General features: G+C 41.1%; 1 protein-coding gene across 5 annotated transcripts in view; it reads right to left on the reverse strand.

The window, feature by feature from the left end:
• The window catches only part of MYLK (myosin light chain kinase), a 175,513-nt gene that overhangs the window by 53,031 nt on the left and 100,134 nt on the right, over positions 1-22,348 (reverse strand). For 4 of the 5 annotated variants that reach the window (XM_081870369.1, XM_081870370.1, XM_081870371.1 and 1 more), the window contains 4 exons: positions 17,784-17,858; positions 16,328-17,376; positions 3,839-3,955; positions 2,862-2,933 (listed from right to left, as the gene is read on the reverse strand). In XM_081870369.1, coding sequence (XP_081726495.1) covers positions 2,862-2,933; positions 3,839-3,955; positions 16,328-17,376; positions 17,784-17,858 — 1,313 coding nt within the window. Of the gene's footprint in view, positions 1-2,861; positions 2,934-3,838; positions 3,956-16,327; positions 17,377-17,783; positions 17,859-18,099; positions 18,257-22,348 lie in introns of those variants that run through there. The other variant, XM_081870372.1, reaches the window with a different exon arrangement.

Genomic DNA, 22,348 nt, shown 5'->3' on the forward strand with positions numbered 1-22,348 from the left:
ATAAAATTGGTTACCCTGGCCGTTTTTACTTAGAACGGTTCTTCCCATTAGTCGTCACAAAGCCAACACAAATACCGTAAGAGTAGAAGAAAATGACAATAAGTAGGCTTGAGTAGCAATAATTTACATCAAGGTTAATTTAATTACAAGATTAATAGCTACATTGTGGGGGGGTTGGACTAGATGATCCTTGGGTCCCTTCCAGCTCTAAGATTCTATGAGTCTATGATCTAACATTGTCCCTATATTTTAATTTCCATGGATGGTAACTAGAACTTCCGAAGGACTCAACCCCTTAGTGATGCAAGATTGACTTAGATAGCTATACTTGTGGCTTTAGTGAGAAAGCGGCCCAAATACACATATAAGCAGTGAAGTCTGATCCATTAGGGCACAGCCCCACCAACCTCATTCTGCCCTCAGCCAGCCCCCACATGCCTGCTTTCTTTCTTACAACCATTCCATGGGGTGGCCCAACAGGAAGGATGGGGACAAAACTAGAATTCATTGGCTCTGCTTAGCATTGGCTCTGGCTCCACCTACTACTGACATCTCGGATTTCTGCCCTAACAGTCCCAAGGGGCACCAGCCATCACTGCATATAGCGTATAAACTGTACATATATAAGGTGCACCATCCATTTGGGAACCCTGACTAGCCAGAGTTCATGAACAGGTGAAGGAGATGTATATATGTATGGCCCTTTTCTCAAATGCTTGGGCTGCCAGGGGTCATGGCCAGCAGGTGCCTCAGAAATGGAGGGGCTTTCCAACAGGCATGACTACATTGTTCCTATCCTGCATTCACTGAACCTGTGAGGGGATTTTGTAAAGACCTCTCCTGACAAACACCATTCCTACACTAAGCTGCTCTGTTGTCTGTGTGCAAAAGGATTCCAGATTCTTTGGATGTTCTGAAAAATACCCCCTTAGAGACTAGATTGGGGTGGGGTAGAGGAGGCAGCAATGGGGAAAAGGTGGGATTTACTTTTGAATGGTGAAATTCAACTATTTCAGTATCAAATATGCACCAAGCACCAGTGATTCTCCTGACTAGATTACTGGCTACCCATGGAGCACTCAAATCTATAAATGTCAAGACTACCTTTCTCTACATTGTGCATTCTTTATTATAATAATCCGTCCACATCTGAGAATTGTACTGCATTTTCTAGCAAAAGGTAACCTTTATATAACATGGTAGCATCTAAGTGGCTGCGGCTTACACAAATGAATTTGCAAGTCATTCATTTACCGATATTATATTTCTTCATTTTGTGACATCAGAATAGATGGACATTGTTAATTTAATAATCATTTTAGGAGATTCCCCTTTTCCTTCTGAGGAGCCGAAGGATGACAGCTCATTCACTCAGCAGAGTGAAATAGTGACTAAGAGGACAGCCATTCTCAACAAAATGCAAGATGTCTAAGAGAACTTTAACTGTCTTTCTGTTATAATCTCAAATAAAATATTGGGTGGCGGGAGAGATGAGACCTTCAACAGCAGCAGTTGTAGTCATAGCACCAAGAATTAAGAATATATGCAGTAGCTAACAGTGATTTCTCTCTCTCCCCATTATTCAGACACAGGTATAATGTTACTATTTTGCCTTTTATGTTAAATTGAATAAAAACTATTCCCTTGATCTTAACTGGATTTGGTAAAAGAATGTTGCTATAGAGGTCTTGTTTACACAGCCATGGAATCTGGAGTTGTTTCAAGAGTTTGATTTAGTCTTGTTATTCCAACTAAAATACATCCCCTTTGACTGATTCATGCCAACTTAAGTTTTTAACTCTGATTCCCGGCAACAATCCTAGGGCTGCAGCCATCATTAACAGGAAGGAGGAAGTGTTCTGTTCACCACCAAAAGTTGTGAATGATCAGCCTGCTATTCCTTTAAGATGAAACCTACAAATAACTACCCTAAAAGAGGGCAAAGTAGACCTATTCACATGCTGAAAGAGCCAGTGTGGTATAGTGGTTAGAGTGCTGGACTAGGACCTGGGAGATCAGGGTTAAAAACTTTACTTAGAAATGAGGGTTATTGGATGACCTTGAGCCAGTCATTATCTCTCAGCCTAGCCAGCCTCAAAGGGTTGTTGTGAGGATAAAAACAGAGCAGAGGAGGAGCTTGTAGGTCACCTTGAGTCCCTTGGAGGAAAGGTGAGATATAAATATAATACTCAGATGTTCTAAAAAGCAAGGGTATACAAGACAGTTTGTGGATATCTGACAATATGGAGAGGAAAAGGGGGAAACAATGCCAAAATTTAGGGATGGGTTTTATATATATCTTTAAAGCAAAACACCTGAGCCAGTTTTGGAGACAACATATTCAGTATGAACAACGAACTGCTTTTGCATTCACCAACTACAAAGCAATTCCATTAAAAAAAATCAGTTCTAAATACACAAAGATTTGGCTTGGTACACCCTTATTAAAACCATTTTTCCACCTCTTGGCTTTTATTACTTAAGATACTTTTGTATGCACTGTATGAGGAATACCACCCTCATGATGACCCAAGTACGCCTAAAATTTCTGCTCATGTGGCTCCATAACAATGAGTTTATATAATGCAGAAATTGGGAAATTTGCTGCTTGTGTATCATACAAACATGATATCAAGAAGATTCACCTAGACAGAAGGCTTATCATGATCACTGCAGGAGGTGACATCAATCACCCATACAAATATGTAAATGGAGGACCAGATTTTCATTATTGATGCTGCTGCCCTCTTTCTGTATGCCCCTAGCTTCAGTCACAATAAAGACAATCATCTTCGGAACCAACTGCTTTCTAAAGTACCTGTTCAAATTCAGCCGAAAGGAAACAAAGCAGAACAACTTACTCTCTGTTGCAAGCATAGGAGAGAGTGAACTCTTTGGCTTTTTGCTCTTCTTTTCAGTTGGCTTTGAAGACTCTATAAGCAGAGGGAAAGAAAAAGGACAGTTAACAATTAAAACAACAACAAGCATTTAGAAATAAAGAGCAATGAATGCAAGAAAAACAGACTTCTCATTCTTTTAATTTGATTCTGATTGAGGTGGAAAGCAGATGGAAATTGTTAGCTTTTGTGATGTTTAAACAAGACTTATTGCACACAGTGGTTTGGAAAGGCTACATTCTGAATAAAAATAGCTGTATCTGCTCAAAACTCCATTAAACATCAATGGCTAATCTTTACAATTTAGTAGGATGCAACTTTCTACTGAAGTTACTCTGATTAAGCCCCAACTAGAGGGTTCCCTGTTTCAAAAATACAGGGATCGACCAAAGAGGGTTTAGCGTGAAGGGATAAAATAAGATCACTATGCAGAAGCTGAAAGATTAATCAAATCTCAGTTCAAAAATATAGCAAGGCTAGGTAGCGGGCTGTTACAATAAAGATAGAAACCAAGCCTGGGAACAGACAGTAGTGTTTCCAGAAAGTTAAATATAGTCTGAAAGAGATATTACTGCGCATGGAATGTACACTCAGTTGGTAAACAAAATCTGTTAGCTTTTGTATCATTTAAAAAACTTCTTAACCAGGAACAGCAATGGGGCAAACAAAATGTGCAGCACGTTAAGACAACATATTATAGAAAAGCATGTGTGTTTGACTGGTAAACCTCCAATAGGAATCACACACATTTGTAAGCTTTTAAATGGTCACCTCCCTGGTTGCCTCTAGTGCATAAACAGTAACTCCAAGTAACTAGGCAAATAAGTCTTACAAAAAACATGTTTCTCTGAAAGAGCCACTGCCATTCAATGCAGACAATACTGAACTAGATGGACTAATGGTATGAGACAGGTGGGATAAGGAGGGGAAAGTCTACTTACCTTCCACCGACACGTTGCAAGCACACTCTGATTTTCCTGCCGTATTCTCAGCTATACATTTGTACTGGCCCTCATCTTCAGGGAAGGCCTTGTCAATGGTTAGTGAGCACAGTGGTCCTAATGGGCAGGAAACAGAGGTTAGGAGGGGCCACCAAGTATTGTTTATGACAAAAGCACAGCACTGTTTGTTTCTGGTAAATTTTTATTTATTATTCAGATAATAAAACAATAAAACCCCACAATCAGTGTAGCGAATACCAGATACATTTGTAGAAAAAAAATTGACAGTTAATAAATTATTTGCAATACGTAAAGACAAAAGTGAATAAAGTCCTTTTCCCCCCAGCTCTGTAGGTCCTTTGAAATATGCCTATGGAAATACAGAACTGTTAACATTACAACTTTATTTAGTGTTACGTTAACTGAAATAATACAGAGGAATATCTCTTAAGACTTATCTTGGTACATTCTATATTCATAGGCAAAGCAGTCTTAAGATAAATATTTTCTTCCTTCCTCAGCCTACATCCAGATGTATTGTTATGCAGGGCGGCAAAGGGCCATGGCTCTCTGGCAGGGCCTATGCAAGCAAAAGGTTCCCGATTCAATCCACAACATCTCAAGACAGAGCTTGAAAAAGATTTCCGTCTGAAACTCCAGAAAATTACTGCCAGTTATTTCAACCTTAAGTCACCACCAGATGTTGGATTACAGATCTCACCATCCCCAGCCAATGGTCAAGGAGTTGTAAGCAAAGAACGTCTGGGGACCCAAGAAGAAAAGTGGCATGGGCAATACTGAGCAACACAGAATGCTCTGACTCAGTGTAAGGTAGCTTCCTATGCTGGAAATTCACACATTCTAGTGCTTCTCCTTACAACAGTTCTGTGAACACAGAAAAAGTTCATAAATCATGAAAAAGAATTCTTGCTAATTGCCTCCCAATATGGGTGAGCACTGAAACATGTGGTCCCACTAGCTCTCTGATTTGGTCCACTTCAACACTTCAGCATAAAGACACATTAGTCTCCTGGTTGTGAAGCAGGAATCGTTAGTGGCATTTTTGCCTTCCAACACAGTCACACATATTCAGCAATGTGTTTATTTCTCAAAATCTTAGCTACTCCATTTTCATGAGAGGAAGAGGCACTTGCACAGAACAGACAAAGAAAGCAGGTTAAAACCTGATGCCTTTCAAGTTTGCCCCCAAAGGTGCTTTAACAACCCCCCCCCCAAAAAAAAATCATTGAGAAAATGAAGTGGGAGTATCACAGTGTGATGACTTCTTCAGTACCTTGAAAACTGTTGCGTGAACTGGGATTCCAACATATCAGGAGACATGGAGGAGGCTGATGAGATAATTTGCGAATCAAGTAATAGTGTGGTGTGCAGTATCCAACTAATGAGTCCAACCACCGCAAGATTTTACATTTGTGCAATGCAACTCTCCCACCTCCTCCCACTTCTGTGCATGCCCTCCTCAAATCTGCTCTGTGGGGTTGGGGGACATATTTAAAGGTCACACAGATTTAAGGGTCTTACAGGGAGGGGGAAGAGAAAGTAGGGATTTTCTGTTGTGCAAGTGGAAATCCTTGTGCCAGTTGGATGCTTTAGTGGGATACCTTTGACAGTCCCAACAATACTCCAGAAATTGCAAACATTTCACTGGAGCAGTGATAATTGCATCAAACTGAAGACCAGCCACATGGTGAGGTTGCTTGTTAATAGCACCATGTTAGTACCTATATATTGAACGTTTCAAGCATAAGATGCATACAGGTATATGATGTTTAATATGAGTTTTTAGGAGGTTAATCAAGGCTATACTCTCTGTCACCTTGCCAAGCTATGTTCTCTGCCACCTTGCCAAGCGATTTTACAATTCACAATAAAATGAACTATACTCAAAGAAGTGTTGATGAGACCAAAACAATCATCTAAGTCTAATTTACATAAACCAAAGTGTTAGCAGAAAAACTACAGAACTTCACAGACGTTTTCTGCAAACAAAGACCAGTCTTACTTGTGACATGTATCTTAAGTTCTGTGCACACATATTTTACAGAAATCGAAAGTGACTTCATTCAGCCACTTTCACTGAGGTTGGGGGTCCATATGTATATTTTCTGTACTACTATTGTCTTAAGTCGAACAGGAATGGCAAAAAAAGTTCAACCAGAAACCACAGTGGAACCAAAACAATTAAGACATGTGCTGGTGGGCCATCATCTACCTTCTCTGAACTGTCTGTAATCAGTCATAGAACAGAATGTACTTTTTAAAAGCTTAGACATTTTGGGTATGGTGTCAAATGCCAGGGTAAAGAGTTACATCTTCAGCATATAACAAAAACTACATAATGAAGATGCCACACACACCTCTGTAGCGAGTGAATTTCAGAACTGTATGGCTGTACTGTTCATATTTTAAGAATGAAACCATTTTTATTCTTTAAAATGACTCTATTGTTTCAGATTGTTTTTATTTAAGAACATTAGAGGTCCAGAAGAACAATAAACTGTGGTAGAGACTGGTATATTGCTCCTTTCCACTTTACACATAATGGTTCAATCCTATTCCCAATCCCATTTTGTCTATGCACTGAAACTCTATGCTCCTTCTTCTTAAGTCATTCCCAATCCCATTTTGTCTATGCACTGAAACTCTATGCTCCTTCTTCTTAAGTCATGACCTTCAAAGCAGGGATAGAAAACATTTTATTGAACTACAAGTTCCTTCATCAAACCCAACAGTCCCATGCTGGCTGGGGCTGATGGGAGATGGAGTCCAACAACCTCTGTAGGGCCCTCACTCCCTGCTCTAGAACTGCGTTTTGTCACAACAAACCTACCGCCAATTTATGAACTTTAAAGGCTAATGAAGCCAAGAGAGTGTTGATTGTACGCCACAGTGCACATGTAATAAAAGAATGATGAAGTAGAATGTTATCTTTGGACATGTGTTTGAAATCTGTCTTGAATCATGCACAAGTATTCCTCTTAACTAGATATACAAACAAAAAGCAAGTCGGATATATTTACTAGAGACATGAAACTTTCCAAAGAGGGTTTTGCTTTCTGTGACTTAGGCAACTGCTTCATTCCCTGAGATGGGAGGCCAAATGTCTCTCAATGAAGCATTTGGTATTTCCTCTACAAAAGCCTCCACTGACCTCCAGAGATGAGATTCTTTTCTCATAGTTCTGAGGAAGGCTCTGTCTGGTGACTTCCACTGGGAATTCTGAATTTCTGGCACCTTACAAAATGAATCCCAGGAGGGAAAATAACAAGATCGCTGTAAATGTTGACCTCTCCCCACCCCCAAACTGTTTATATAGCTGTCAGCCAACTGTGTGTCATAAAGTTTACATGTCTATGTGAAGAAAGCATTGCAATGCATAGAGTTAGATACACTTGTGTATTAGACACAAAAAACGTGTTCAAAATGCCTATAATTGGAAACTTGTTGGAATATCCATGGCAATACTGTGGGAAGGATCCAATTGTCTGGAGAGTTCAGAGGCTTAAACACTTTAAGACACTCTCCCTGGAGTTTGGGGCTTATGTGGAGATGTTTGGTTTAACCAAAATAGCACAAACTTGGCAAAATATTTATGGTTCTTGCCGCATGATAGCTAGTGAACTTCAAAACAAATATGCAGAGCCTCAAAACAAGGATAGCTCCTATATTTTACTTTCCTATCTTGGTCAGCAAAACATATTTCCCTCTGTTCCAGCTGCAATAACTCAGTTCGTGTACCCTGAGCAGTTTTTAAAAGGCAGCGGATGCCAAAAAGGATGCTGAAATCTGGAAGTGAATTAAGTCTGGGGCGAAGAAGTAAACAATTCTGTGGATTTCAGCTTAGCCATCTTTACTGCTTTAGGGTCAGTTTACACTTTATTGCTGAAGCATGCCCATGTTAAAATGTAGCATGCATTAATTTCTACCATGTAACATAGGGTTGAGCTGCATACCGTTGTGTTAACTTATGTACACTCTGAGACCAGAACTAGGGTGAATCCCTCTGTTATGAGGATGAATCTTCAAAATGGACACATGATGAAAAATGTATATTACTGATAGGGGTGCCAGATCCAGATTGCAACAACAGATAAAACATGTTGAGTTTGAAACGCAACAGTTAGGTGGAAGCTGAAGTAACCATAGATGCTTCCTCTTTTTCCTCTACTGATGTTTTCATCCATCCTTCTTTCTTGCCTGCAGCAGGGAAAACATGGAGTCTTGCTCAGTGCCAGAGACAGGCAGATGAAAGGTCAGGAGATGAACAAGTAGCAGAAACTATGGCTACCCCAGTTTCTACCTTAATGGTGAATCTGGAAAAGGTTAAGTGAATGTTCTCCAGATTGAACCCTAACAATCATTATAGGGGACACAGCTTATATTTATTCCATGAACTCATTTCTACTATATCAGGCACCCCCAAACATCGGCCCTCCAGATGTTTTGGGACTACAACTCCCATCATCCCTAGCTAACAGGACCACTGGTCAGGGAACTGTAGTCCCAAAACATATGGAGGGCCGAGTTTGGGGATGCCTGTACTATATCATAGGAAGCATTCCCAAAAGCAGCCTCTCAAAAAGAATTATTCCTAAATCTATCCACCCACTTAAAGTTTGGGGGCAGGTGTATTATCCTTCTGCTGATTTCCAAAGTACTTAAGATCAAGGAGAATAACATCTGCTCAGGAAAACTGAGAACATCAAAGAAATGAAAAAAAACCAAGGTCGCACAGAAACCTCTCCTACTAAGAAATCATATTTAAATGTAAGCAGAATTATTAGAATGAATTGTATACAATCACAACAGCCAGCCAATGTTTCAAAGTAATCACTTGCATATCAAAATGTGTAGTAGTGCTATAACAATATCATTATCTTCAATAAGACAGTTATGGCACTTTCCACTAAGTCAATCCATCAAGAGTGTAGCATTTATAGTCCACCTATGCTGTACACAGATCCAACAAGGCACCCTCCATATATTGGACTCCAACTCCCATCAGCCACAGCCAGCACAGCCAGCAACAAGGGGTCATTGGATTTGTATTCCAACAACACCTAGAAGGCACTAGGTTGGCCACCTCAGGTTAGATTAATGCGTAATTGTTGCCTGTTAAAATTTGTGCTGTCATCTGCTCAGCCAACTATGATTTCTTTAACCATATATGTTAGTGGAGTAATCAATTAATTGGCCAACTAATCTCACTGTTACAAAGCAGTCTTAATTAGAACCAATAAAAAATAAAAAATGAAAGGTTGGGATGAGAGCATCAACGACAAGCCTAAAGCCTAATTCTGAAGAATATTTTTCGACAGAGGACATTGGGCACAAAGAATACACTGACAGCTCCAAAATAGCTCTGAAAGAATTAAATCCATTAAGGTGAGTTAACCCCAAGCAGCATTAGCTAGTCTTCTCTCTACTGCACCAACCTTTTTTTTAGCAGAGAACGAACAGGCAGATTATCTTCAAAGATTATTAAAAGTTGCTGTTAGATTGGCTAAAACAATAGCTGTACAAGGCACGAAGGCTAAGTAGGTTTCCCTTTCACCTTACCAAATTCATAGAATCATAGAGTTGAAATAGACCACAAGGGCCATCGAGTCCAACCCCCTGCCAAGCAGGAAACACCATCAGAGCACTCCTGACATATGGTTGTCAAGCCTCTGCTTAAAGACCTCCAAAGAACACTCCTTGGCAGCAAATTCCACTGTCGAACAGCTCTTACTGTCAGGAAGTTCTTCCTAATGTTTAGGTGGAATCTTCTTTCTTGTAGTTTGGATCCATTGCTCCGTGTCCGCTTCTCTGGAGCAGCAGAAAACAACCTTTCTCCCTCCTCTATGTGACATCCTTTTATATATTTGAACATGGCTATCATATCACCCCTTAACCTCCTCTTCTCCAGGCTAAACATGCCCAGCTTCCTTAGCCGTTCCTCATAAGGCATCGTTTCCAGGCCTTTGACCATTTTGGTTGGCCTCCTCTGGACACGTTCCAGTTTGTCAGTGTCCTTCTTGAACTGTGGTGCCCAGAACTGGACACAGTACTCCAGGTGAGGTCTGACCAGAGCAGAATACAGTGGCACTATTACTTCCCTTGATCTAGATGCTATACTCCTATTGATGCAGCCCAGAATTGCATTGGCTTTTTTAGCTGCCGTGTCACACTGTTGGCTCATGTCAAGTTTGTGGTCAACCAAGACTCCTAGATCCTTTTCACATGTACTGCTCTCAAGCCAGGTGTCACCCATCTTGTATTTGTGCCTCTCATTTTTTTGCCCAAGTTAATGTTCTCCCTGTTAAAGTTCATCTTGTTTGTTTTGGCCCAGTTCTCTAATCTGTCAAGGTCGTTTTGAAGTGTGATCCTGTCTTCTGGGGTGTTAGCCACCCCTCCAGGATAAGCAAGTGGGCATGGATACAGTCATGCAAGATAGTAAGCCTACAGTTGTGTTTGGATCATGATGTACTATGTGCTTTATGTTATGATTAATCACAGTAGGGTGCGTAAGAGTGTGTGTGAGTGATGTATATATTACCATGTGCAAGGATTCCCTGGTCACTAGATGTAGGATGAGTGAATCTGCCCATTTTGATTTCCTTAAGTTTCTGTTTTTTCCAATCTTGCGTTGCAATCTCCACATTTCTGAATTAGTTTGTGAATCATTTTAAAGAAGTCCTCATCAGCAAAATCCACCAGCATTTTAGTATGGATTTCTCTATACCATGGGTAGGCAAACTAAGGCCTGAGGGCCAGATCCAGCCCAATTGCCTTCTAAATCCGGCCCATGGGTGGTCTGGGAATCAGCATGTTTTTACATGAGTAGAATGTGTGCTTTTATTTAAAATGCATCTCTGGGTTATTTGTGGGGCACAGGAATTCGTTCTTTTTTAATATATATATAAAAATATATATATAGTCTGGCCCCCCACAAGGTCTGTGGGTAAATGGACTGCCCCCCTGCTGAAAAAGTTTGCTGACCCCTGCACTCTACTCTACTCTACTCTACTCTACTCTACTCTACTCTACTCTACTCTACTACTATACTGCCTAATTTCCCCCTTTTTGGCAAAGCAATAGAATACATCTCTTATGTGATGTGATATATATATGAGAATATATGAGAACTCTTTACCCTATTATATGCATTGCAGTGCATTTTTGTTGGCTGGACAACTGCACTGCAAAATTCAGAGAAGTGCAAATGTTGAAGGATGACTATACAGTGGTGCCTCGCAAGACGAAATTAATCCGTTCCGCGAGTCTCTTTGTCTTGCGGTTTTTTCGTCTTGCGAAGCACGGCTTTAACGGCTTAGCGGCTATTAGCGGCTTAGCGGCTATTAACGGCTTAGCGGCTATTAACGGCTTAGCGGCTTTAAGAAAAAGGAAACAAACTCGCAAGAATTTGTTTCGTCTTGCTAAAGGCTAAAGAATTACGTTTCGTCTTGCGAAGCAAGCCTATAGGGAAATTCGTCTTGTGGAACGACTCAAAAAACGGAAAACTCTTTCGTCTTGTGCATTTTTCGTCTTGCGAGGCATTCGTCTTGCGAGGTACCATTGTATTTGATTCTCAAATTGTTCCAGGAAGAGTGAGTTAGATAGGTGCACTTTTTAAAGTAAACAATCAAAACTCACCCCCCCCTTCCCTAATTAGAGGTAAACTTAAAGCTTCTGAGATAGGGCAGTTCAGCTAGAATACAATAGGAAAGGCTACATAAGGCTAGCATTTCAGTGATGCAGGTGATCACTCCTACCTGTAGATTGACATCTCCTGTACTATTACAGCAAAGTTTAAGGATTTAAGCTGGCTAAAGAATTACGGAGTTGCTTTTCCTTTTCCTGGCCCAGCTTTTTCTTCTCTCTCGAACTTTTCAATAGACAGATAGACAGACAGATCCAAACTTTTGCAACTCAGATTCAACTTTCCTGCTTATTGGGTAAGCAGCTTTCTAGGAGGATTTGCCTGCTAGTCTCCATGGGGGACAGACAAATAGAGTAGTAAGGAAAAGGCCAATTCCCATTGCATGGAAACAGGATATGCAAGTTAAATACAAAAAAAAAAAAAAAAAAAAAAGATCGAAGAAAGGATTACATTGCAATGGGGAAAATCAAAGTGAAAATAAATTATTCTAATGTATACATATGTAAGGCTGGTGAAAAGGGGAGCCAAAGAGAAGTACATTAAAGCCATACCAAAAAAGACTAATGTAATGAAAGAAAGTATGCCAGTGAGGTCCACTGAGTCAGCAAGATGCCAAAAGACTCAAGGATGAGAATTATATTGTTTCTGACTGCACTAAGGATAGACCCTGCACAGCCAGTCAAATGAGACAATACTGGGCCAGATGTAGTCTGACCAGGAACAAGGCAGCTTCCATAAGCGATATTGGCAGCACTAACCCTATTTTTTCTAAGCAAGGCACTAAAGAATAAGCACAAATCAAAGTGACCACAAAAAAGATTTCACAAAGTAATTAATATGCTGAACATTTTTCCTTTGATGCATCCAGAAAGATTCAAATTTCTCTCCTCGACCACAAAGAACTTGGAATGTGAAGTATAATAACTCTTGTTTTGAATAAACAGAGAGATTGAAGAAAGGTTATATTATATTAATATATAATATATATTAATAATATATTATTATATATTGATGTCCCACTTTTCAATGCATGCTCTCTCTCTCTTATTCTAGAATCAATAAAACTTTGGTTTAAAGGAAAAGTTAAAGTGCTGACAACTTCACTCCTCAAATGTTCAAGTTAAGGAGCTCACTTTAGCTGATGAAGATGCCTTTATTTGTGCTAGGTTGCAAATTAGCTTTCATTCAACCATACTTTTGGGATGTTTCTTCTGGATGTCAGAGGATAATGAAACTCAGGCCACTATAAGATGGGCGGCCACATAGCTGTAAAACTCTAAATAAAACGACCCTCTGCTTTCCCTATAAGCTGTCATTTCAGGGAATGACATTCATTAGAAGTGACGGGTTCTATATAAATTGCCAAAAATTTAGAACTGTGACAACTTTGCCATTTTTCAACAGATTTTTTAAAAATGTGGACAGATTATACCATTCACCACGTAGATCAGGCATAGGCAAACTCGGCCCTCCAGATGTTTTGGGACCACAATTCCCACCATCTCTGACCACTGGTCCTGTTAACTAGGGAACATGGGAGTTGTAGTCCCAAAACATCTGGAGGGCCGAGTTTGCTTATGCCTGACGTAGATGCTTTATGACAAACTCACAGTAAAAGGAACACACCATCTTGATTTTATGATGAATACAATCATCAGGCTAAGGATTAACTGATGTATATTATCCATCTCATCAGATGTGAGTTGAACCTTGCACTGTAAGTCAGATAAAATAGCTAATGGAATGTTTACCTTTAGGACAGTAACCTATGAACTACACATTGAAAAATTCAGGATACAATTATAAACAAAAAAATTGCTATTTATAACCATTATTTCCATGTCATTCTGTTGCCAGGAACTGAGGCTGTATCTCAAACCCACAGCTGGGCTCATATGTAACATCCAGTTAACCCACTCTGAGCATTAGCCTGTCCTGAGCACAGGGGTGGTTTTAAAGTGGAAGCACTGCAAAGCAACTGCAAATGGAAGCAATTTCACAAGTGCCTGGCAACTTAATGCACATACCGGCCTGAACAGTTATCAGCACTGAGTTGTCTAATGATACATTGTTCTTCTCAAACCACTGCACCCTCAGGTACAAGGACACTCAGCTTAACACCTAGTTCTCACTAAGGTGATAAGCCTATGCCTGGGCTGTACCATCATGGAGTGCCTGCAGGGGCTCACTTGATGGAAAGCTCTTCCATACACATTTTCTTCCTTCAACATAAAATACAGTAAGGATTCTAGCTTAGCCTCCCAGATATCTAGTTTTCTATATGCATGTGTGTATGACCGAATCAGCACCTGAAGTGGCACAGCCCAGGTACAGATTTACCACCTCATTGAGATGTAGGGACACTGTGGTTTTAAAAAGGAGATTTAAAATAAAACATTATTGTTAGAATTAATTGCTATTGATAAATATATATATATTTATAAATAAATATTACAATAGTCTGTTTCCAACTAGTGCCCTTGTGGCAAGCACAAGGGCTTTTAATTCAGTGGGAGGTTTCTACTATCAGAAGAGGGAAGAGGATTTTTGGCATTTCCCTTAGCACCCCTGAACATCTTTTCTGGAGAATACCCCAACCCTCTAGAACAGAATTGGGGGGCGATACAGCAGCAGGGGAAGAGGAGGAATCAAAGAACAAGTCCCCCCTGCTTTTGTGAGCAGAAACTTACACTGGAGCAACTGCACTAAGAGGACCAATTGGATTCCGCTCATTATGGTTACGTCAGAGTAACTATCACCACCTCCGCCATGACCTGGTTGTTGTATTTCTCTGACAAATTACTGCACTTTTCAGAGAACTAAACTTTTAGGTGATTTGTGGCTATCAAAATATAATAATGTGGTAAATTGAAGGAAGAGTTTGGGTTTCCATCAACCAAGTCCTACTCAGAGTAGGACTTAATGGAATTAAGTGAATCTTGAATATTAGCTTCAATAAGTCTACTTTGCACAGGACTAGCATTGAATACTACCATTTATTACTACAAGTTCACTTAGGCAATGTCTCTGGCTTCTTTTGCCTAAGTGTAGCACAACAGTAGTTCAGCAACGAGGAAAAACACATCACTTCCTGCCAGAACACCAAAATTGGGTCTCATCAAATTCAGTAATACATAGCATTCCTCTTGTTATTCCGTCACACAACATGACAAGACAGTTGTTTTGCCAAGGCCTGTGCAGAACAGCAAAGATATAATTCTCTTGGTTAATTCCAGGGCAAAGCCTGCATTCTTTCACTCTGCATCCCAACTGATGTGCATTTACCATCCAGGGACAGTTTGGTTGGGCATCTTCCCAGCCACATAGCCCACTAGAGGGCCCACCTCTAGAAAACCGCAGCTATGTTGCTCCTGTTCCTTCCTGTTATCACCTGTTTCCTTGCACCCCCACTCTTTGGTATGAGCAGCTCAGTAGCAATAGCAATGGCAAACACAGACACAGGAATGTGGAGGTAGACCACTGGTCCACCTTGCTTGAGGATTTCCAGGGTTTCAGACCAGGAAATTCTCAGTCTTTCTTAGAGATGCCGGAGATGGAACCTGGGATCTTACGATTGCAAAGCACCAAATTAACATGAAGAGTAGCTGCTACCTGCTTGTTCAATCACCAGCCTTCTACCTGAGAAACAAGTAGCAGCAGAGGCTATGGCAATGGGAAGGATGAGGCCCCACAGAAAGAGGGCCCACATTTAAAGCCTGACTGACCTTAGCTATTGTGAGGAAAAGGCACTATGCATCTCCTCAGAAACTCATCTTTATTACTGCTGTTGTTTTAAATGTGTACCAATTTTCCTACTCCCCACAACCCAACTTGTTCCAGTGATGAACAATTGTATTAAAAATGGTGGTTGCAGGACCAAGCCATATGAAGTTCGGGTGAAATGAGGCCTCAAGATAGTTCCAATTTAAAACATTAACCTGTAATGGTGCTTTGTGACTTGGGCATCTGAACAACTTTGATTGGTTAAATCCATTCTGCATGCTCCAGGTATCTGTGGCAATTGCCATATCCATCTCCCTCCCTCCCTCTGTGAAATATCAGCATATACACAGTGTGGGCTAAATTGTTAAGAATCCTTTGCACTAAGCATTCCTAACTCTTATGCAGAGAATTGGACTAGAGAACTTTTGTGTCACCACTGACCCTAAAAACAGTACGAAAACAGGATGTTCTGTTCAATAAAGCATTTCCTGAATTCTGGTATGCTACTACTATATTTGTCAACTAGTATCAAAATTATTTAAAACATCTATGTTGAACATACTAAGAGTCAAGTCACTTACACTCTTATTTCAGAGGATTCCTTTCCAGGCTTCATTTCCAGAACATGTTTTAAAGTATAATTCTACCCCAAACTCATTTCTTTTCCTCCCAAAGTTCCCACGACTCAGCAAGAGTCATGCAAAAATTTTCACGTAATAGGAGAATCATACCTGAATTCAGATACTAAAATTGATATGATCCCCTTGCTATAGACCAGTTTCCAATTAAATACTCATTAAGTAGATACTGGATTTCAGAATCCTAAAACCACATTTAAATATAACTTAAACAAGAACGGAAGACGATTCAGCTTGCATCTGCAAGTTGTTAGATGCTGATCTGCCGGAAACATGTTTAATAAGACTATTCCTTGTCCCTAGCACGCTAGCAACAAACACATCTGGAATCAATTACAGGGTTAGCACTAAAATAGTGATATACATTACGAGTTAAAAAGAGCAAAATTTACTTAACACAAATGAAAGAAGTAGGCTATAGCAGCAGTGAGCCACACGGCTGCCTTGCTGTTTGCATCATTTTACCTTCTTGAGAGAGGACAATGAACTTCGACGATTTGATGACTTTCCCATCCAGAGTCCAAGTGACAGCAGCAGGTGGATCTGAGGAAACCTGACACTGCAAGATTAATTTGTCACCTTCTACAACATGAGTATCCTGTAGCTTTTCGGTAAATGATGGTGCTGTTCCCTTTGGCTGCTCTTTTTTGTTATCCTCTACTTTCTCTTCAGTTATTCCTCCATCGACTACCGGTGGGCAACCACCTTTGCAGTTGTTGTCATTCTTATCCTCTTTCTCCTTCAGTTTGGTATGTGGCAATTCAGAGTTGGTTCTGGCAAGCTGGGCTTCAGAGTTAATGCTAGCATTCTGTGTTTTAGATGTGGGGCTAGCATCCTTGACTTCTGAAACAGTGATAGCATGTGGTATTTTAGAGCTGGCATTCTGGGTGTCCAGTGCCTTGGATACTGGTGGGTTTTGGGAGTTGGCACTTGCATCGGCCACTTTGGGGTGGGTGCTGGGTTTCTGCACATCCGGGATAGCGTTAGCATTTTGGGCTTGAGCACCAGGGTCACCATTCTCAGTTGGTGCTTTTTTCTTAGCGCCAAGCACAGACCTAAAATCTGGGGTAGCTGGCTTTGGGGCAGGTGCCTTCTCTGGAAAGGAAGGTTTGGGGGCACCCTTTTTTGCCAGCACCGCACGGAAGTCTACCTGTTGAGGAGCATGGACTTTCCTTTCCTCTTCCGACAAGGTCTTGGGCTTGACCTGCCGCTGCAGGTTAGCACGGAAGTCCATCTGTTCGGCTGGAATTTCTTTCAGCTCCTCCTCAGAAAAACTTTTGGTGTTGACTTTCTTTGCCAAAATGTCGCGGAAGTCAATCTGTTCAGCCTCCTGCTGCCTAAGCTTCTCCTCTGTACTCTCCCGGGTTTCTACTCGCCTCTTGAGCACACCCCGAACGTCCTCCTGCTCTTCCTCAACTTGCTGGACTTCACCAGTACTCTTTCTGAAGTCTCCAGTGCTTCCAAATGTCAGTGCATCATGATTATCAGCATCTCTCTGTTCCGTCTGCCTCCCACTGCAAGCAGAGAAGGGTTGCAGGGAAGGGGGAGGGAGAAGGGGAGGGAGAAGAGAAAAAGGGCAAGCAAAGAGTTGGTTTAAAATATCAAGGAACCACCTTAGAGCCAGGACAAAATATGTTTATAGAAGAGAAGGCTGATTAGAAGAACTTGCTCCATTAGTTAACTGCATCACTGATGACTTCAGGAACCATATAAGGCTACACACATGCAAAAAAAAATACACTAAAAAAGTGCTCCACACTGGCTTGGTACAGTTTGCTTCAGCTGTGTGTGATGAAAACAATTTGTTGGGTCACATTTGGGGATTAGGTTGAACAGCAGCCAACTTGAGTCTAAAAGGTAAGAGAATTAGCAAAGCAAAAAATAGAACGCACCCATGTAAGTCCCTGGGAATTGTACTTACTCTCTGTGTATTTCTCCTGTGGAAGTTTCTCTCAGCATCAAAGACACCTGACAGCTGCATTCTCCAACTTGGTTTCTGAAAAAGTTAAAATCAGAACGTAAACTGAGCAAACCACATACCCAAACCACCCAAACCCAACCCTCACTATGCTTGGTTTTCCCCGCACCCAGCCCACTATCCCAGTAAACATCCAAGTTGCTATCACTGTCTAAAAACAAACAATATTCCCCTCCCCTGGAACTTTTCTCCCTGCTTGACAGGCACACTGAGTCATTGCTAATGAGCTTCAAAATAAAGGCTGGGGGGGGTGTTTTACCTCCAAAACAAGCAACCTGAAGGAAAATAAATATCCAAAAGTTGTGAACTCCAAGCAAGGGAAAAGCACTGTTTTGCAACGCTTAAAAAGTTCTCCAAGCCCTGTCCCTGTGTTTGTTTATACAATACCAAGCTTTTAACTTTCCTAACACTAAGATATTAAAAGCAGGGACCCCTCTTCCCTTCCCCACCCCCTCTTCTCCTTCCCTTGCAGATTGTTTCAGTCTGTGCATGTTTATATTAAAAAAAAATAAAAAAAATAAAAGTGTCACCATATATGGTGCTGAGCACTTATTCTTCCTTTTGCAGAGGAATGCCAGAGATGCCTGTTGGAAATGACTCCCATTAAAGAAGTCATTAAAATACTTTCCCCTTTTCCCAACCCCCCCAAACCATGTTATGCTTCACAGAAGATACATCTTCAAAATGGCTCATCTCCCCCAAGAGATGCCAAGCAGGGGAGGGGGGAAGCAACACAGATTTTATGGCTTCAGGCAACTCTATAAACAATGCTACTGCATTCATTTAAAAGAAAAGAAAGATGGACTGGCCCTTTGCCAACAGTTAAAAGAAGGAGGAGATATTTTATCAGAGGGTGGATTTTTAAGGGTTTCCCACTATAAGCCCAACCCCATGACTAGCCTGGAAGGTTTTTCTTTTAATTAATATTATCTGGAAGATTTATCTCTCTGGAAACATTCTCAAGGCACTGGATGTAGAAATAGGAACATGAGAAACTCCTGGAGTATTCTTTTTTAACCGAATCCCATTATGTTTTCAAAATCAATGGGATTTAGCAGAACCTTCAGAACACAGACATATGACTAAAATCAACCTGCTCAACATTTTATTTTAGATGTGAATCGTGCCACTATCTTCTACGCCCACATAATCGGCTTAGACCATACGATCGAAACCAGGGATGGAGAACCTGTGGTCCTTTTAAGCCCAGCTCCCATTGTGTCTGATTATTGGCCATACTGGCTGGGGCTGAGGGCACTTGGGAATTGGAAGCAATGCCATCTGGAAGCTCAGAGGCTGCAAATAGGTCTATTCAGAACTAGATTCAAGTCGTTTTAAATCACACTGATGGCATGTTTACAGCTAGGCAATTTGGCATGCAAACTCAAGCTCAACACAGAACACACAAACATGTGTTGACACAAAATACTTTGGTCACTTGCAACCCATTTGGTGCATGATCATCCGCTCTACAGATAAAGATCATTATTACATGAGAGAAGGAACCCTGAAGCTGCCCATTTATAAGTAGTACCTGGACAGCAACCTTGTCTCAGCTTTCCTCACTGTGGTGAGATGTATAGTATTTTTAGTTAAATTGTACCACTTCTTTCAAAATTTGCATGTCCATGTACACAATTTTAATGCAAATCTATCCCCTTTTTTGTGACTCAGATGACATCAATTTGGGAGGGGTAGCTAATGCCCCGGGAAGACAGATTCAGGATTCAAGATGACCTTAATGGTTTGGAGAACTGGGCCCAAAGTAACAAAATGAATTTTATTAGGTACAAACATAGTTGCACAAATATAAGATGGGGGACACTTGGCTTGTTAGTAGTGCATAAGAAAGGGATCTAGGGGTCTTAGTAGACCACAAGTTTCGCATGAGTCAACAGTGTGATGCCGCAGCAAATAAAGCTAATGCTGTTCTAGGCTGCATCAACAGCGCCCAATCAAGGGAAGTTATAGTACCACTCTATTCTGCTTTGGTTAGACCACAACAAGAGTACTGTGTCCAGTTCTGGGCACCACTTTAAGGAGGGTATTGAAAAGCTGGAATGTGTACAGTGGTCTGGAAACCAAGCCTTATGAGGAACAGCTGAGGGAATTGGGTATGTTTAGCCTGGTGAAGAAGAGACTGAGAAGATAGCCATCTTCAAATAACTAAAGTGTTATCACATGGAAGACACAGAAAGCTTGTTTTCTCCTGCTCCAGAGGATAGGACTCAAACCATTGGCTTCAAGTTACAAGAAAGGATATTTTGACTAAACATCAGGAAGAACTTTCTGATGTTAAGAGCTGTTCAACAGTGGGACGGACTCCTTCGGGAGGTGGTGGACTCTCCTTCCTTGGAGGTTTCTAAGCAGAGATTGGACGGCCATCTGTCAGGGATGCTTTAGTTGAGATTCCTGCATTGTAGGGGGTTGGACTAGATGACCTTCAAGGTTCTGTCCAGTTCTAAAACTCTATGCTTCTATGAACCTTCAAAGCTTAATTAGATTCAGTTTTAAATCTCTGCAACACAGCTTCACTTTCTACTCTAAATCCAGCAAACACAACAGAATCCCATCAGCCCACTAACTGCAGTCCCACCTCCTCTTCCTAGACATTCCATACTGAATATGTAAGGTGGAAACTTCAAAAAAACAAGCAAACGAAAACCAAAAACTTGTACCCACAGAACACTGAATTGGGGCAGTAACATTTAAGATGTAACCCTAAGACTACAATACTTCCCTGAGAGTAAAGCCCCCACAGTAGAATTTACTTCTTAGTGAGTTCCATGCCTAGGACTGGGCTGCACAGGAAACTTTTGGATTTAACTAAAACTTAATAGGTAGCACAAGACAGTTTGTTTAAAAGTTATCCCAGGCCAAAAAAAGTCACGTAGGTTAAACAAAATCAAAAATATTAACCGAATAAGGCAATACATCTAAGCACAGTAAATAGCGTGTAATGATATTATCAGTATGAAGCTGTACCACTGCTTTTCTTAAGACCATACCAGGGAATGTACTTTAGCATTTGATCAGCCTTGCCTGGAGGAAAAAGAATCTGAACATGAGTTGTTTTTCCCCCAGTCAAAAACATTTAAGTTGACACAATGTTTAAAGAACATACCTAAATTCAAATCCTACAAAAGTGGTGAATGGATCCATATGTGGGCAAATAAATGCTGTGCAATACTATAAACTGCTTTGATAGGCTTTTGCAAACAGCACAGAGTTCTTTCCATGCTATACCAATGAATTAGGGGTGGTCAGAAGGCAGACTGGGATCTATTAGATTTCTGGATGATTTGCAGTAGCTTTTCAAAGATTTCTGACTCTCAAACTTTAACAACAGCAACAACAACAAAAAACTGCTTTCCCCCTCCCCACAAAAGGACAGGCTGTTACTACAGTTCAAGGATTCTAACTCAGATGTAGATTTGCAGTTATATATTCAAGTCATCCCAGGGAATGGCTCATGGAGTATGGTAAATAACTGGCTCTGCTCCTTGATCCACTACTCCGCTCATGGCACTGGTTGGTGAACCTCAGGGCTCCAGTTAAAAATAATAATGAAGAAGTATATAAAAACAATTTTTTGACCTGCAGTCCATATACATTTTGTCAGGGAACTGACATCGGAGCCAGAAGTGGAGGCAGGGCTCCCAAGCGATGCCGGAGAAGGGCCAAGCAGGGAGAGAGGGAACTCATCGGCTGGGGAAGGAAATCAGCGTAACACCAGGGATAAAGGGGGGCGGTTGGGGGAATCGGAGAGGGGTCTCCAGGACTCTTCGCTGGAGACCAGTGGGGAGAGCACAGGTCCTCCTCTGCCCACACCCACCCTGCGCAGAAGACTTCCGTGCAGGGAAAGTAGGCGTAGACTTGGCGTCAAAGAGCTTCTGTGCTGGAAGAAGTTTAAGAAACGCCCACTGACGGATTCTGCTAGCAACTGAACAGCCACGAAGTGAAGGGGTGTCCAGTCAGGAAAGGTTTAACCAGGCTACCTAGCCAGGAGTGGTGGCAACTTACGCACGAGCAACCCCTATACATCCATTACACATTTCAAACAATTTTGTGAAACAGCGAATCCCCCTGTTTGTATTGTGGGAAATTATCAGGGCAGAATGCCCAGTTTGAGCTACCTACTATCACACACAACAATGTTATGCATGCCTTTCCCCCTACTCTGAGTTTAAAAAATAAAATAAAATCAGCCTGGACAGTCTGCAAGCCAGAGCAGAATACAGAGCGCACACAGCCAGAGCGCACACAGCCATTTAACCCTTTCCTCGCTTCTTATTTTCAAGACAAAATCTCCTACCCAAAGGTTTTTCACCTGCAGGGGAGAAGGCAAGAGATCACCACATCTTTACCTGTATCTCTGTCACTGAGGGTTAAAATGCCACTTTGGAAAGTTACTCTCACCAGAAAAAAATGACTGCCTGATTTTCATTTGTAATAAAGGAATGGGGAGCAGAAGAATAAAAACACAGAACCCCACATGCTGTGTAGTT

The sequence above is a fragment of the Podarcis erhardii genome, assembly GCF_964252035.2.
Source record: "Podarcis erhardii genome assembly, chromosome: 1".
Lineage (NCBI taxonomy): Eukaryota > Metazoa > Chordata > Lepidosauria > Squamata > Lacertidae > Podarcis > Podarcis erhardii.